This window comes from Neolamprologus brichardi, chromosome 16, assembly GCF_056152115.1.
Source record: "Neolamprologus brichardi isolate AB-2024 chromosome 16, ASM5615211v1, whole genome shotgun sequence".
NCBI lineage: Eukaryota > Metazoa > Chordata > Actinopteri > Cichliformes > Cichlidae > Neolamprologus > Neolamprologus brichardi.
The window spans coordinates 27631123-27647399 of NC_142119.1; the positions used below are offsets into that span (position 1 = coordinate 27631123).

At 39.7% G+C, this 16277-nt stretch overlaps 3 protein-coding genes across 7 annotated transcripts in view; all 3 read right to left on the reverse strand.

The window, feature by feature from the left end:
• Positions 1-6293, reverse strand: part of dnajb2 (DnaJ heat shock protein family (Hsp40) member B2) — a 23755-nt gene extending 17462 nt beyond the window's left edge. For 4 of the 5 annotated variants that reach the window (XM_087830167.1, XM_087830166.1, XM_087830165.1 and 1 more), the window contains exons 1-8: positions 5933-6293; positions 4224-4319; positions 3727-3836; positions 3568-3621; positions 3216-3329; positions 1955-2029; positions 1493-1625; positions 477-547 (exon numbers count right to left, since the gene is read on the reverse strand). In XM_087830167.1, the coding sequence (XP_087686293.1) occupies positions 477-547; positions 1493-1625; positions 1955-2029; positions 3216-3329; positions 3568-3621; positions 3727-3836; positions 4224-4288 (622 nt within the window). In that variant the 5' untranslated portion in view covers positions 4289-4319; positions 5933-6293. The remainder of the gene's footprint in view (positions 1-476; positions 548-1492; positions 1626-1954; positions 2030-3215; positions 3330-3567; positions 3622-3726; positions 3837-4223; positions 4320-5932) is intronic. The other variant, XM_087830164.1, reaches the window with a different exon arrangement.
• A 1371-nt stretch (positions 6294-7664) lies between these two features.
• LOC148098282 (tubulin alpha chain) lies at positions 7665-10863 on the reverse strand. Its single transcript, XM_087852955.1, has 4 exons — positions 10721-10863; positions 9288-9510; positions 8858-9006; positions 7665-8750 (listed from the first exon to the last, which is right to left on the reverse strand). Exons 1-4 carry the CDS (start codon positions 10721-10723, stop codon positions 7773-7775), a joined length of 1353 nt encoding a protein of 450 aa, XP_087709081.1. The 5' UTR covers positions 10724-10863; the 3' UTR covers positions 7665-7772.
• Positions 10864-12638: 1775 nt separating this feature from the next.
• LOC102797976 (tubulin alpha chain-like) lies at positions 12639-14542 on the reverse strand. The gene is made up of 4 exons (XM_087853089.1): positions 14530-14542; positions 14113-14335; positions 13721-13869; positions 12639-13613 (listed from the first exon to the last, which is right to left on the reverse strand). Exons 1-4 carry the CDS (start codon positions 14530-14532, stop codon positions 12639-12641), a joined length of 1350 nt encoding a protein of 449 aa, XP_087709215.1. The 5' UTR covers positions 14533-14542.
• Between the last annotated feature and the right edge of the window lie 1735 nt (positions 14543-16277).

The following is a 16277-nucleotide window of genomic DNA, read 5'->3' on the forward strand; positions in this document are numbered from 1 at the left end:
AGTTAACTGCTTTCAAAAAGTTCAGTGTTTTTATTGTAATATCTATACTAATTTTCCTAAATTTTGCCTTTGGCGCATGTCCTCAATTGAATACGATTAAACTAACACTGAAAGTCATAAAAAGGAAACTAAAACTAAACCTTTTTAAAAATTAAACTAAACTTAAAAAGCAAACCTACTCTGGGAACTGACTAAAAAAGACCTGAATTAAAAATACCAAAAATATTAAAAATAAGAATAAGATCGATTAAATACAAACTGAAACCTCGTCTGTTTTTTAACACATTTCCATGCTTGCATTGAAATCTTTTGAATAAGCAAATGCAGCACTGCATTTTGACATAATTGTGGTTGTATTAGAAAAAGTTGACACTGAATTTGTATTTTCAGGTTAAAGCAAATAAGCACCAGCAAAAAGGGGTTTTTTTTAGGTTTTTTTTTTTCTCAAATCATTTATTCAGTCAGCATTGTCTCACCATTAATTAGAACACTTTTCAACACACCATCCTCCTCAATCTCTATTCTTTCCTGCCCATTCTCCTTTATCCTGTAGGAAAGACAAATACAGACATAAGTGGAATTTCTAGTACCTCTGTGTTTGCGCAAGTGCGTACTCAGTCTTAGGGCTGCAAAATTACAGCCAAAAAATATTTTGATTAACACTATAATCATAATTATCTACCACAATTACTCACTTTCATTTTAGTGACACAAATGCACTGCCACATAAAGATAAGAATGCTGTCACATCTATGCTTTGGACTGTCTACAAACCTTTGTAGACAGTCCCCTTGATTCATTTCAGTAGAAGAAGAATATAAACTAATAACGAGGGCATTGCTTTCACTTTTACATTGCACTATATTCCTGTTAATTAGGCTTACTCTCTGGCATTTTGCATACAGTGCAAGTTTTCCCCCTTTAGAAAAACACAGATCTATAGAGAAACGAAATGAGACTGTGTTGGCATTTCCACTACATCTTTGTGGGCTTAAACAATATACTGTTTGTGATGTACAGCCTCACTTTTATGGATTTCTGAATTGATATTGGACAAGACATGTCATCAACCTCTACAATGCCTTTCAGGCTCTTCATGCATTTTTCATACTGCAGTGTGAATGCTGCATTTTTAGGAAGGTGTACACATTCGTTTTGTTGCTTTGTAGTTCCAACACAACTTTATGGTGCCCTTTGCATATGATTTGTTCTTTGTTCTAAATCTAAAGTATTCCCAAACAATAGATGATGATCTGCTTCTAGGGACAATCTATTGAGATAAATACAATTCGAATATGCACATATGCACTGCTCTTATTCAGCAACCACAGTCACATCAAGGTAATTCTTAAAATGCTGGAATGTGAAACTGTTTACTGGTGCTAAATTTAATATATTCTTCAATTAATTTTTCACGTTTTGCTTTGAAGATAATACACTTGTATATGTACTTCCTTTGCTGCATAATAGGAATTGATAAATAATTGCATACTTCTTGGTGGTGGTGCGTTTTCCATTTATGATGCGAGTGGAAGTAGAAACTGATCTAAAGTTGCCCATCCCTCCACCCATGCTGTCCATCCCATCCAGACCACCCAAGGTAGTGGAGAAAGAGGAGAATTCAACTGTAGAGAGTCAAACAATCAAAGAGAGGAGAGGAAAGCAATATTAGTTTTTAATGTATCTAAACCATCTCCTGATATTAATTCTTTTAAGTATTTTTTAAACTAACAAGTGAAACTCTTGATATTACCAATATCAAATATCATTAATCTGGCATTTGTTGAGTGAGACACTCCTGGCAACCACTGATGATAAAAACCGCTTATAATAGACATTTAACTGAGTAGAATTGCATTAATTACCAGTAAAGTAAAACTGAAAGGAAAAACTACATGGGAAACTCCTCTTCAATCCTCTGCAAACAGTTTACTTCTAATATTTACTTCTTTACCTCCTCCTGATGGAAAAGAGAAGAATCGCCCCGGGCTGAGACGAGAGGATGAGCTTCCAAATGAGGAGAAGTCATCTGCATGAGAGACAAAGATGTGCAAGTACATAAAAATACAACAGTAATGGACAATACCTCCCACCCAGTCCATGACGTGCTGGCCAATCACAGGAGTGCGTTCAGAGACAGACTGAGATTACCCAAATGCACCACTAAATGAAGCAGGAAACAATTCCTGCATGTGGCTATCTGCCTGTACAGCTCTAATGTTGTCACGGACCCGGTTCCTGGGACTCGGGGTCCGTGAACGGTGTGAACCTTTTATTGTTATTGCTATCATTATTATTGCGTGTATGTTTGCTGCACTGTGCTCTTGTGTTCCATGCTGGTGTGTGTGTGTGTGTGTGTGTGTACGTGTGTCTGCGGGTGTGGCTGGAGGATGAAGGACAGCCACCTGCAGGCCTGATGGGTGTGGCCCTGCCAGCTGCTGGTCACGCCTAGGTTCCCACACACCTGCTTCTGATCAGGCTCGTCGGGGGAGCTACTTAACAGAGCAATGGAGCTTCCTCCGGCGCAGGATCGTTGAGTTAGACTCCATGTCAGTGTCGCAAGTACTGTTAAGTGTATGCCTGCTGGAGTGGTGCCATAACGGCTGCGTCTGTTGGTTTTTCCTCAGGAGAGCGGAACACGGGACTGCAGGACGCACGGGGTGTGCGTAGGCACAGGAGCAGAGAGCACGGAATACCAGCACTTGGGAGAAGGCACGACACAGGAGTTGAGGGAGCACTCGGGAGACTTATTGTGTGGTGTATATTTACCCCCACTGTAAATAAATGCACTGTTAATTGCACTAAGTCCAGCGTTTGGGTCCTTTCTCTAACATTCCCCACGGCTTGCCCTGGCAAACCGTGACAAATGTACAGTACACAGTGCAATAGTTACTCCATTTTGCAGTGAAAATAACAAATAGCAGTTTAGAGGTTTTACTGTTGACAGTTTAGAGTAGAATGTTGACCATTTATATTTAATCTCTGTAATATTCTGGATATTTATTATTGAGATACTTGTCTATATTCAAGCTATTTCTTATATTTGTAACTTTGGAATATATTGCAGTATTTAATTTAGTTCGGTTACAGTAGACCTAAGACAAATTACTCTCATCATATTTTTTTATTTTACGTCTAGACTGAATAAATAAATGTTAGTATTAGTTCCTGAACTAATAACAGATGAACCCCACCCCAATATATGTTTGACTTACCGAAGAAGCTGGCAAAGGGATCCTGTCCACCAAAGAATTCTCTGAACACCTCATCTGGGCTGCGGAATGTGAAGGTGAAGCCGGGCATTTCTGTAAAGTCTGAGCTGGAGGAACCTGAGAAACCAACATGTCACAGTCAGGAGCAAAAAGGAAAAATTAGGACAAACGTAAAGGAGAAGGAGCAAGTAGGAAGGGTAGGTAGTAGTAGTAAGAAAATTACCAAAACACACATTTTTTTCTTAAACTGTAGCAATTAGAAGATTGCTAATGATTACTATAATGGATGCAACAATATCACTGATTCTTTTATACATATATATATACATATATATATATATATATATATATATACCTGTGTGTCGCATTCTGTCATTTCCATATCTGTCGTATGCATCACGTTTGCTCTCTGTCAAAAAGGAAAAAATTACCCACGGATATCAATATCTGTACACATATACATCTACAGTATACCTTGTACATATTAGACCAGTTGTCATCTATGGTGACTTACTGTCAGACAGGACTTCATAGGCCTCAGCGACTTCTTTGAACTTTTTCTCTGCTTCCTCCTTGTTGTCTGGATTTTTGTCAGGATGCCATTTCAAGGCCAATTTACGGTACCTGAAAACACAAACAACATCAAACATCCATGCTTATATATAAATAACCACACACATAATGAAGGTCTAGTTCTTAAACCTCTATCTATGAGATATGATCTTATTTAGTGACATAATATGATAATGCATCTTTGCCCTGAAAAGCAAATTTTTTTGGACTGAAATTAAACTCAAAGTTTGTCTAAAGTTTGTAAACTCTTAAAAAATAAACACACAAAAACACATACTGGCAGTGGCCTCAGTTTTTCAGTGCTTACATAACCTTGTTATCTAAAGTAGGTTTTCACACTTCAAATATATCTTCAGATATATTTTTTTTTACTAAATTGAACTTTTTGTTACTTGTGACTATATTTTCTAACACTTGAAATAGTCCCAGGATACTTACGCTTTCTTGATGTCATCCTGAGTGGCTGTTTTGGACACTCCCAAGATGCTATAGTAGTCCACCATGTCACCTCCTGTAACTCCTCAAAACACCACGCTTTGAAAGAAAAATACAAATACAAGTTTCGTTTGGTCAAAAATTAAAAGCACCAATGTGTGTGGACGCACAGCTTCTGCATCATTTAAAAAAAAAATGCTCCTCTTGACTAAAAAAAACCTTTTGTATCTATGGAACCAAGTAGATTTTAAATAATGAATAGATAGAATATAACAATAATAACAATAATAATAATAGATTTTAAATAATGCTTAATCACCATTGTAGTGGAGGTTATATGAGCTCAATGGATCTACAGTAAAACGATTCTAAAACGTGTTTTTAGAAGCTGGAAAATTATATCCTCCTAAATTTACTTAAATTATGATTTCACTGAGACAGTGCTGCTCAAACTGTTCAACAGCTGTATTACTGTAAGACTCGTGAGTTGAACTATACTGAGTTTAAAGCTACATTAGTTTTAAGAATGCTTTTAAACTTTAGTGTTTTTAATCAGCACTTTAAAGCTAGAAAATGACATTAGTGTGGAAGCAGTATGGTTAGTAATGTCCATTCCATTCGCTTCCGCTTATCCTTTTCAGGGTCGCGGGGGGCGCTGGAGCCTATCCCAGCTGTCATAGGGCGGGAGGCGGGGTACACCCTGGACAGGTCGCCAGTCTGTCGCAGGGCCAACACATAGAGACAGACAACCATTTGCACTCACATTCATTCGCACATTCACACCTAGTGACAATTTAGATTATCCAATTAACCTATCCCCACAAGCTGCATGCCTTTGGACAGTGGGAGGAAGCCGGAGTACCCCACACAAACACGGGGAGAACATGCAAACTCCACACAGAAAGACCCCGGCCTGATGGTGGAATTGAACTCAGGACCTTCTTGCTGTGCAACAATGCTAACCACCGTGCCACCGTGCTGCCGGTTGTTTTAATGTTTTAATTTTTAACTAATCAATTAGCAACTTGTATGTGATGCATGCATAAAAGGACAGAAACTTTAATCTATAGAGATTTTAAAGCCAAATACATTCTCTTAACTAGTATAAAAAAACTCCTTTAGGTCCTTTTTTAATTTGAAATTTCCAACAAATATATTGAGTTTGAAAGAGTAAATAAAAACCTAATCAGCAGACTTCACTGAATCATAAATGTACCTGTTATAAACTGCTTCAGAACGGTCACATGAAAGCATCAAACCTGTTATCTTAAAAAAAAAAAAAGATCTTGGCACAGTCAGCTGTTCTATAATAGCCACAGACGAGATGCCAGTCTCATTTGTAATCGTTTCGGGGCTGAAGGGGACTTCCGAACTGAGGTGAAACAACTAAATCTAACTTTCTTTGCCCCTTCAGGAATCAGCCATGCACTCATACAAGCCTCATTACTATGTTATTTCTAGCGCCAAGGCATTTGTCAACTGCTGCAGTGCTGACATGACTGCAGGCCTTATAGACGCTTAAATACAGGGACAGATGAACTTGGAGGCACAGGTGCTGTGCTATTCGAGTATTGACATCAGGGCACAATTAACATCATTTGGTATTTCGGTAGCACATCTCCTTTTATGGTAAAGTTGGACATCTGTCATAAATTTCAGCACCTATTTGGATAGGCACAAGTTGTTACGCCTAACCTCGGCAATGGACCTACCTTAGGAGTGTTTTGGCCTAATGAGTGAGCAGTTTAGCCGTCTGTCCACCAGTTTGGAGCGACAATGAATTAGTTGTTATAGCGGTCCTTCTGGACTACACTCCCCCTCTTTTTCTTCTCCTTTGTTGACAGCCGTACAGGCACCTCCCCTGTTTTCGGCCTGTTTCTTCACCGCAAATATCTTCCACCAAGCCAATATGACTGTAACCTAGCGTTAGGGTCTGTGCTGAAGTCCCCACCGAGATAGCATGCGCGCAGTCAGCTGTGTTTGTCCCGAGTGCTCCTCTAAGCCCCACGCGCTACGTCACCGCGAGCGCATAGAAAAAAATAGAGCGCATAGAAAATGCCAGCGTTTGGAAACGTCACCGGGCCCGCCCTGCATGCCTCAGCGCCCGCCTGTTGCTCCGTGATAATGCTTTAACCTCTAAACATAAACATATGGCAAAACCTAGAAACTATTTTTTTCTTTTCAAATATAGATCACGCAATCATCGCAGAAATTACTAAATAATTTACAGTCGCACCCGTGTAGCTGGAGCGGGGAAACGAGGAAACGATTTTACTACAATCAAGTTGTAATTCTGACATCCCGCTGTACTTTCTTATTGGTAGGTAATCATATAGGTAGATTATAGAAATTAGGTTTCCAGTTTAGCACGTGATTAATCGGTAGAGTCATTGATCTGGATCACACAAGGAGGACATCATGTAATATCAGAGTTATCTGGACCTCTCAGCGACGTGTAATCAAACCTCCTAGGCCATGTTATGAATAGTAAAGTGTAGAAGACCGCCTCCTGGTGGAGAGATGGGTACTGCAGGTGGGACGTCAAAGAAAGAGAGCTAGATATATTTTTTAAGTGAATATTGTAAATAAGATTGAAAAAATATATGAAACTTTTAGGACTTGATATTGGCATTTAAAATAGTTTAACGAATAAATTAGATTAATTTTGTAATTTAAGTTATTTGTTAATCTGATGTCTGTTTTTGTTAATCTGATTTATCTTTGATGGAGGACCTTGGATCGTAATTAGATTGCCATTTTTGTATGAATGTTATTATTTGGCACGGAATTGAAGTGGGCTCGACTTCACATCAAATCAATTTGTTTAGGAGAATAAATTACACAGGAAAATAAATTGGTCCAATATCAGACTATTATTTTGATCGGAAGGAATAAAAGCTTGAAGGGCAGACAATTTCACCTACACCAACCTCAACTTTTTACCCGTGTCCCTTTGTTTTCACCTGCTGGCCTCAGGAAAAAATGCAGGAAGCAGGAGTAAATCGTAAACGCCTACTTGTCACTCAGCTTGGCATAAAGAAAAGCAGGAAACTGAACACACAGGCTGGAATTTCTTTTCTAAAAGTGAAGTGAAGCCACCCAGAGACATGGGAAGAAAAACAACAGGATTGTGTATATCAAGTTTAAAAAGTATATGATAAATTATGTAATGTGTCAAAACATAGTGTTTCAGATGTCTCTGGATTTGCTAATACTACCTCTCACCATAATGCTGATAAAATATCTTCTTCCACTTTGAAAGCCCGAACCTTGTTAAAAATATATATGTATAATTGATAACTTCACCATTTGACTCAGAAGATAAATTATTAGCATTTGAACTAGACAAGTAGTCAACTGTTGCAGTATTACACACTTAAGTTATACAGTTGCTAACATAGCCTGGTTAAGTAGATCAAGAATGTCCACAACTTCACACGACACTTTTATGAGAACTTTTATTGACAATACTGACGAATCACCACATGTGTGGATTTTGGTGGGAATGTGTTACTTTCACAACATTTGGAATGCGTGATGATGTTTGATTCTTCAGTACTCTTCTCCCTCTTCATCCTCCTCTCCCATGCTGTCAGTGCCCACCTCTTCATAATCCTTCTCCAGAGCAGCCATATCTTCTCTGGCCTCTGAGAACTCTCCTTCCTCCATGCCCTCCCCAACATACCAGTGAACAAAGGCTCTCTTGGCGTACATCAGGTCAAACTTGTGGTCCAGTCGGGCCCAGGCCTCAGCGATGGCTGTGGTGTTGCTTAGCATACACACGGCCCTCTGCACCTTGGCCAGGTCTCCACCAGGAACCACAGTTGGAGGCTGGTAGTTGATACCCACCTTGAAGCCAGTGGGGCACCAGTCCACAAACTGGATGGTGCGTTTGGTCTTGATGGCTGCGATAGCAGAGTTGACATCTTTGGGCACCACATCACCACGATACAGCAGACAGCAGGCCATGTATTTACCATGACGAGGATCACACTTCACCATTTGATTGGCTGGTTCGAAGCAGGCATTGGTGATGTCAGCCACTGACAGCTGCTCATGGTAGGCTTTCTCAGCAGAGATGACAGGGGCATAGGTGGCTAGAGGGAAATGGATACGGGGGTAAGGCACCAAATTGGTCTGGAACTCTGTCAGGTCAACATTCAGAGCTCCATCGAAACGAAGTGAGGCTGTAATTGAGGACACAATCTGGCCAATCAGCCTGTTAAGGTTGGTGTAGGTGGGTCTTTCAATATCAAGGTTCCTGCGGCAGATGTCATAGATGGCCTCATTGTCCACCATGAAGGCACAGTCAGAGTGCTCCAGGGTGGTGTGAGTGGTCAGGATGGAGTTGTATGGCTCCACCACTGCCGTGGAAACCTGGGGGGCTGGGTAAACAGCAAATTCGAGCTTTGATTTTTTCCCATAATCAACAGAGAGCCTCTCCATCAGGAGGGAGGTGAAACCAGAGCCAGTGCCTCCACCAAAAGAGTGGAAGATGAGAAATCCCTGCAGGCCAGTGCACTGATCAGCCTGAAAGTGTATTAATTCATTATTATTAAAACCCTCAAGTCATTTAGTTGAGCAAAATGTTTAATATACTCCAAATCTATAGCTTTGACACTGTCACAAAGTCTCACCAGTTTACGTGTCCTGTCCAGGACCAGATCTATGATCTCTTTGCCGATGGTGTAGTGGCCACGGGCATAGTTGTTGGCAGCGTCCTCCTTTCCTGTAATCAGCTGCTCAGGGTGGAAAAGCTGACGGTAGGTTCCTGTACGCACCTCATCTGCAAGAAACAGAAGAAAAAAAAAAACGTTAGGAGTGCACGAGCTAGTGTCCTGTATTCTTGCATCAAATTAAGAGGAGTCCCTTTATTTTGAAGACAGTGCCATTTAGAAATAATAACAAAAAAAACAAAAAAATAATAATAATAACAATTTGCAAGAAAATGAAATTTAACCCAAACATCTGAAGTTATTTTTGTTTGTTTGTTTACATCCATCTTAACAGTTTTCAGATTATCCATGACAATATATGCAAGTACTTGTTTATTTGCACGTTACTGACCTATGACAGTTGGTTCCAGGTCAACAAAGATTGCTCTGGGGACATGCTTTCCTGCCCCCGTCTCACTGAAGAAGGTGTTGAAGGAGTCATCTCCTCCCCCGAGAGTTTTGTCAGAGGGCATCTGTCCATCTGGCTGTATCCCGTGTTCCAGGCAGTACAGCTCCCAGCATGCATTGCCCATCTGGGCTCCAGCTTGGCCAACGTGCATAGAAATACACTCACGCTGGGGGAGGGGGAAAAATCTTTTTTAGACAAAGCAAGATTATGTACACATATGCTGCCTGACACCAGTTATCATAATTTGAACTAGCTATGACTGCTAAAAGGCACAGCAATATCTGGTGCACTTATTTAATGAGTACTAATGGGGGTGGGGGGGCTAGGGGGACTCATAGGAGTGTATATTGTTATAGATCCTTAGTCTGCCCCCCCATTAATTTACAAGACAATGTTCAATTTGTGAAAAAGAAATACCTCTAGTAAGGACAGAAAGCTTGCTTACTGAAAAGTGTATCAGAACACTAATGTTTAAGCTTTCAGTGGTGCATATAATACAAGCAACGCAGTGTCTGAACTCTGGGTTTTTACAGTTGAATGGACAGGATATACAGTTAATAACGGCAAGCTCCTCATTTGCCTAAAAGATAGTTTTATAACTTGGGGGAGGGAAAAAAGGCAACATACAATCCTGTATATGGCAAACAGGAAGGTCATGCATCAAGAAGAAAACCTTACCCCCACCTCTTCATCCTGAATCTCCTCCCTTTCCTCATCCCTTCCCATTTTGTGTCTCCCCTCCCCTATCCTGTCTGGCTCCATAGCGCTGTGTAACGGGAAGGGATGACTGTCTCACCCTCTCTTTCTCTCCACATCCTTCAACCCTAAAATTCTTAACAGCTGCAAAATGGCAGCGAACTAACTCTCACTTGTAGGCCAGACCACTCCTCTTTTTCCCTGTTCATTTTAATCCATCCCCCACTGCCACGATTACCCCGCTCACTACTTTGTAGTTGTGAAAACAGTATCCTGTGCTTGTTTAGGAACTAAAGACTTTATATATTTTCTCTTTTTATACTAAAAGCTCTGCATTAAGGAGGTTTGAATAGGACAACAGTTCAACTCATTGTCTCATCTGACCTAGATTCCCCAAGAGTACAGAAATGACTTCTCTGTTAGTCAAATGCAAGTACACTAGTGCATTGTTCTCACCGAATTCTCAGACAAGCCCTAAAAAAAAAAGTTCTGTATAAATTTAGCTCAAAAGTATGATCACTTAATATAATCTGATTTTAAGTAAACTCCAACACAACACTGAAGACTTGGAGCATTTTAAAAAGCCTAGATATTTAATCCATACAACAGAAACAAAAGAGTAAGGAGGGGAGAAAGAATGAAAATTTCAAGTCTACGTCATCAGCCAGACAGTTACTCACCATTTTGTCTGCTTGTCCTTCGACCGACGTTGAGGATTCAGACACAAGGCAGAAGTGCAGAAAAAAGGGAGACTCGGAGTTTATATAGACAAGGATGTGGAGGGGGCAGGCAGGAAACCACAGCAGGCAGCTGCATAGCTCATTTGTGGGAGGGAACAGCAGTTGGAGGGGGGGGGGGGGAGAGGGAAGTCCCTAATATGTATTTTAATGGCATATCTCCTTACATTTAACTACATAAGATCATTACGAAAAACATTTTTTTCTTACTGTTATATACACCTCACTCCCCTTCTGACTTTCCTGTGTTCTCTTTCCTTTTCCCCCGTTTGTTTTCTCTGCATGTCATGTCTCGGTCTGTGTGTGTAGCAGGTGTGGCTCGTTACGTTTCCCAGATCCCCTGTGATCATTGTGCACACCTTTGATCCCATCAGTCCACTAACCAGCAGTCTGTCTGATCACTATCTATAAGAGTCATTCCCTGTCAGAGCTTTCTAGTAGATATAGTATCCCACATGTTTTGTTCTAGTTTAGTTCACTAGTTACTTCTTTGTTTTGTTCTAACTAATATCTCTTTTCTCTGGATCTGTCCACTCATCTAAGCCAGAAAAGCTTCCCTCAACAGCTCCCCTTCAGACACCATCATCAGCCTGCCTACAGTCTTTGCTGCTTCTTCTTCTTTCTTTTTTTTAACAATTTCCCACCTATTTCTTTTTCTCAGTGTGCTTGTGTCTGTTTGCAATGGCACCATTTAGAGTTTCAGAGTTAGTTAGATTTTTTTTAACACATAACTTAAATGAGCAGATTATATTGCAGCATGCAAATACTCCACCCCCACACATTTCTCAACATACATATACTATAACAAAATCAGTAGGCAAGGAGATTGATAATGCTACTTTGTGCAGTCATCTGCACCCACACACACACACACTAAGACTTGTCTGTGTCGAACCACTAAATAAATAATCATGCGAGATTACTCTAGAAAAATGGAAAGACTGACATGTTTATTTGGGTTATTATATGTAAAAGAAAAATGCTTTAATGGCAACAAAAAAAAAAGTGATGAGAAGTAAACATTCATACAAACAATCAAGTAAGATAATTCAAAGTTCATCAAATGAAATAATATGGAACACAAAGAAACTTCAGCGTGGTGATTACAATAATGTATCAGAGATTGTGAAAAGATTAAAAAAGAGAGTTTCCAAGAAATGTAGAGCTCAGTTTTTAATGCAGCTTTTCAGCCCCTTCTGTTTGAATCATAGTGCAGTGATTCATACAAAACGGAACTGGGATTCTATTGTTGCTGCAGGCTATGGTCTGAGTATGAGCTACACAAGCAACACCAGCCAGAGTCCGTCGGGGTTTTTTTCTCTTGCTTTCATTCTCAGAGTCACAGCTGAATGGTATATAGAAACTGACATAGGAGCCCTTTCATAACTTGCATTCCTCATGGGAGAGGATAGTGGGGGGAGGTGCGAGAGAGAGAGAGAGAGAGAGAGACAGAGAGAGAGAGAGAGAGAGCGTGTTTAAAGCAGGCAGAAACCAGAGAAAGAAACTATCTTAAAACACCAAAAGCACATTATACTCTTTTGCTATGAATATAAACACTTTTTTTAAATGGCACTGTGATAAGAGAAATGTAAAAATGTAAAATGTTTTTGAAATGTTTACATTTTTAGAATGTTCAGCTGAGGTTTTAGATTTGGTTTGATTTGTAAATTTGCCATGGTACTCAGCACACAGTGAAAGATATAATGTTATTTTGGTCTGTTTTTGTGAAATATGGAGTACAAGTTACAAATTGTAACGTTGTTAGTGTAGTCGTATTTCTGATACATTTATTTTCACTTCAAAAAAAGCAAAAAGCCACATTTTGAAAACCAGAAAAAAATTAATTTACTCTGAATTAAAATCAGTATTCTTCTCCCTCTTCATCCTCCCCCACATAGTCAGCACCCACCTCTTCATAATCCTTCTCCAGAGCAGCCATATCTTCTCTGGCCTCTGAGAACTCTCCTTCCTCCATGCCCTCCCCAACATACCAGTGAACAAAGGCTCTCTTGGCGTACATCAGGTCAAACTTGTGGTCCAGTCGGGCCCAGGCCTCAGCGATGGCTGTGGTGTTGCTTAGCATACACACGGCCCTCTGCACCTTGGCCAGGTCTCCACCAGGAACCACAGTTGGAGGCTGGTAGTTGATACCCACCTTGAAGCCAGTGGGGCACCAGTCCACAAACTGGATGGTGCGTTTGGTCTTGATGGCTGCGATAGCAGAGTTGACATCTTTGGGCACCACATCACCACGATACAGCAGACAGCAGGCCATGTATTTACCATGACGAGGATCACACTTCACCATTTGATTAGCTGGTTCGAAGCAGGTGGTGGTGATATCAGCCACTGACAGCTGCTCATGGTAGGCTTTCTCAGCAGAGATGACTGGAGCATAGGTGGCTAGAGGGAAGTGGATACGGGGGTAAGGCACCAAGTTGGTCTGGAACTCTGTCAGGTCAACATTCAGAGCTCCATCGAAACGAAGTGAGGCTGTAATTGAGGACACAATCTGGCCAATCAGCCTGTTAAGGTTGGTGTAGGTGGGTCTTTCAATGTCAAGGTTCCTGCGGCAGATGTCATAGATGGCCTCATTGTCCACCATGAAGGCACAGTCAGAGTGCTGCAGGGTGGTGTGGGTGGTCAGGATGGAGTTGTACGGCTCTACCACTGCCGTGGAAACCTGGGGGGCTGGGTAAACAGCAAATTCGAGCTTTGATTTTTTCCCATAATCAACAGAGAGCCTCTCCATCAGGAGGGAGGTGAAACCAGAGCCAGTGCCTCCACCAAAAGAGTGGAAGATGAGAAATCCCTGCAGGCCAGTGCACTGATCAGCCTGAAAGTGTATTAGTTCATTATTATTAAAACCCTTAAGTCATTTAGTTGAGCAAAATGTTTAATATACTCCAAATCTATAGCTTTGACACTGTCACAAAGTCTCACCAGTTTACGTGTCCTGTCCAGGACCAGATCTATGATCTCTTTGCCGATGGTGTAGTGGCCACGGGCATAGTTGTTGGCAGCGTCCTCCTTTCCTGTAATCAGCTGCTCAGGGTGGAAAAGCTGACGGTAGGTTCCTGTACGCACCTCATCTGTACAACAAAACATTGATCGATATTTACTGGATGAGAAATCAAAACATTTACTGTTTCTACTTTGGTACAAGAAACCTTTTTGAGGAATAAGAATATAATGGTGTTGTTTAATGAATTGAAATTCTACAAATAGAAATGCAAAAAACAGTAAACAAATATATAGCTCTGTTTAAAAACATCAATATAGAACATTAAAAACTATCCAGCCTATGTAAAATATCAAATAATACTGGTGCTGACCTATGACAGTTGGTTCCAGGTCAACATAGATTGCTCTGGGAACGTGCTTTCCTGCTCGTGTCTCACTGAAGAAGGTGCTGAAGGAGTCATCGCCTCCTCCGACAATTTTGTCCGTGGGCATCTGTCCGTCTGGCTGGATCCCATGTTCCAGGCAGTACAGTTCCCAGCATGCATTACCAATCTGAGCCCCAGCTTGGCCCACATGAATTGAGATACATTCACGCTGCAGAGAGTAAAACTGCTTTACTCTTCACATGTCTACATGAGTGTTATCAAACAAATTATCAAACCCAATTTAATTTTACTACTGTCATGAAAATTCAGCTTAATCCTGAAGAATATTCAATGTCTCACAGCTATTCAGAATATAGTAGCATGTTCTTACAATGAGTTTTACACTAGCTAATCATATCTTACCATACTTTTTCTCTTCAAAATGTCCAAGCATCGGTAACAGGATGTCGTTCCCGAGGCAGCTGTGATACTCTGCTTTATATACCTGTGGCTTAAGGTGTATAGTGATTTGATATGAACTGTAATCAGACCTACTGATGAGACCAAGATAATATCATATACTTGACAGACAATGCAAAAGGAGGTCAACACCCTATTCATTGTGTTAGTCTCTGAGTGGATTGTACAGGTGTGTATGTTTCACAAAGCAGAAGGAAACTCCCGATGAGGGGAAGGTAACCTATAGTTTCAGCTGGCAATTATCATTGTAGTGTTTGCAGTAACAGCTTATGTGATTTAGCATTTTTTAAAATAATAATAATAATAATAAAAAAACCTCATCATGCTTTGAAATTGTTTTTTTTTTAGTTACAATATTCAGTCAGGGATAAACACAAAGACTGAGAAAGAGCTCCTGTCAAAAACTGTGAAGTTTATTTTACTGAATATGAAGTATGGTGCAAATAACTGTTTTTTCACTATTACTTTGCCATATTGGCAAGTTATAATATCACAATTTTAATTTTCATGTTTTGAACATGAAACATAACATTATAATGGACAAATATATTTTTCTGTCTTTACTATTTGCTTTGACCAGCGTCCCAACATTTATAGGATCTGGGCTTGTGAGGCTAATTTGTTGTTTTTATAACTTATTCAAATTTATGTTGATTGCTGAAAGAGTTCTTTCTAAATAAAGTATGCATGATACATGCTCCTATGTTCTTGCTGATTCTTCAACAAGGTGCTAACATAACTCACTGTTCTAGTTGTTTCACTGTATGGATAACAAATATCAGTCAACATATATTGTATATTGTTCAGTTCTGTGATATGTTAAACAAGTTAAACCACTTTCTGGAGCCGCAGGTGCCCACAGTAAGAGCTGAACACAAAACATATGGGAGTGTTGATTTATTACTTTCAGTGTTTTGTAATAAAACATTAAAGCAACCTGTGGTTGTATTATTCACAAATTCTACATAGAATTTAATAATTATTCTCAGGAGAGAAACTGACAATATTTAAAAGTTAAATAGTTACTAATGTACTAAATGCACTTAGTAGAAGGTCTCTGCACTTTCATATAAACCATGCTGTGTAATTCTTTTTTGTCTTGAAAATAATTTTAATAACTATTAACCTGAAGTAAGAGTGATACCATAGTCTAAACTGCACTATTCATTTTGAGCTCAGTTCCCCTCCTGAGGGAATGAGACTCACTTACCAAAGGAGTAAATGACGTTTTTGTCATATCCTTTTATATCAATCACACAACAAAGCTCTTTGTGTTAACAATGCTCAGTGCTATATCATATTAAACTCTATTGTACTATATACTATGTGTTTTAATGTCTTTTAGACACAATGGTATAGTTTATATAATTTTATAATTAAAGCAGTCTTACATTACATTTTAGTACAGTAAAACATATTGAATGTAAAACATTCTGAGCATTTAATGCTATTCCTCCACAAGCAGGGACTTCACTGGAAAAACACACATCCTGTTATGTGATTTGTCATCAAGGGTGTTGCATAAAGCTGTGACCCACTTCTATTATTTGAGAGTATAGTTCTCCAATGTCATATAATTAGTTTTTAGACTAGTGGGTCATAACAGTGTTAGGGCTGGGAAAAAATGAGATGACCTTTGCGACCTAGAACAAAGCAGAATGACAGAAAAGGATTTAAATAATTTCTGTGTT

What these genes read in the sequence shown, in the direction of transcription:
- LOC148098282 (XM_087852955.1), bottom strand. An exon ending in CCTGGAACCAACTGTCATAG is followed by an intron (nt 9,007 to 9,287) that starts GTCAGTAACGTG and finishes TGTTTCTTGCAG; the next exon opens with ATGAGGTGCGTACAGGAACC. An exon ending in TGGACAGGACACGTAAACTG is followed by an intron (nt 8,751 to 8,857) that starts GTGAGACTTTGT and finishes ATACACTTTCAG; the next exon opens with GCTGATCAGTGCACTGGCCT.
- LOC102797976 (XM_087853089.1), bottom strand. An exon ending in CCTGGAACCAACTGTCATAG is followed by an intron (nt 13,870 to 14,112) that starts GTCAGCACCAGT and finishes TTTGTTGTACAG; the next exon opens with ATGAGGTGCGTACAGGAACC. An exon ending in TGGACAGGACACGTAAACTG is followed by an intron (nt 13,614 to 13,720) that starts GTGAGACTTTGT and finishes ATACACTTTCAG; the next exon opens with GCTGATCAGTGCACTGGCCT.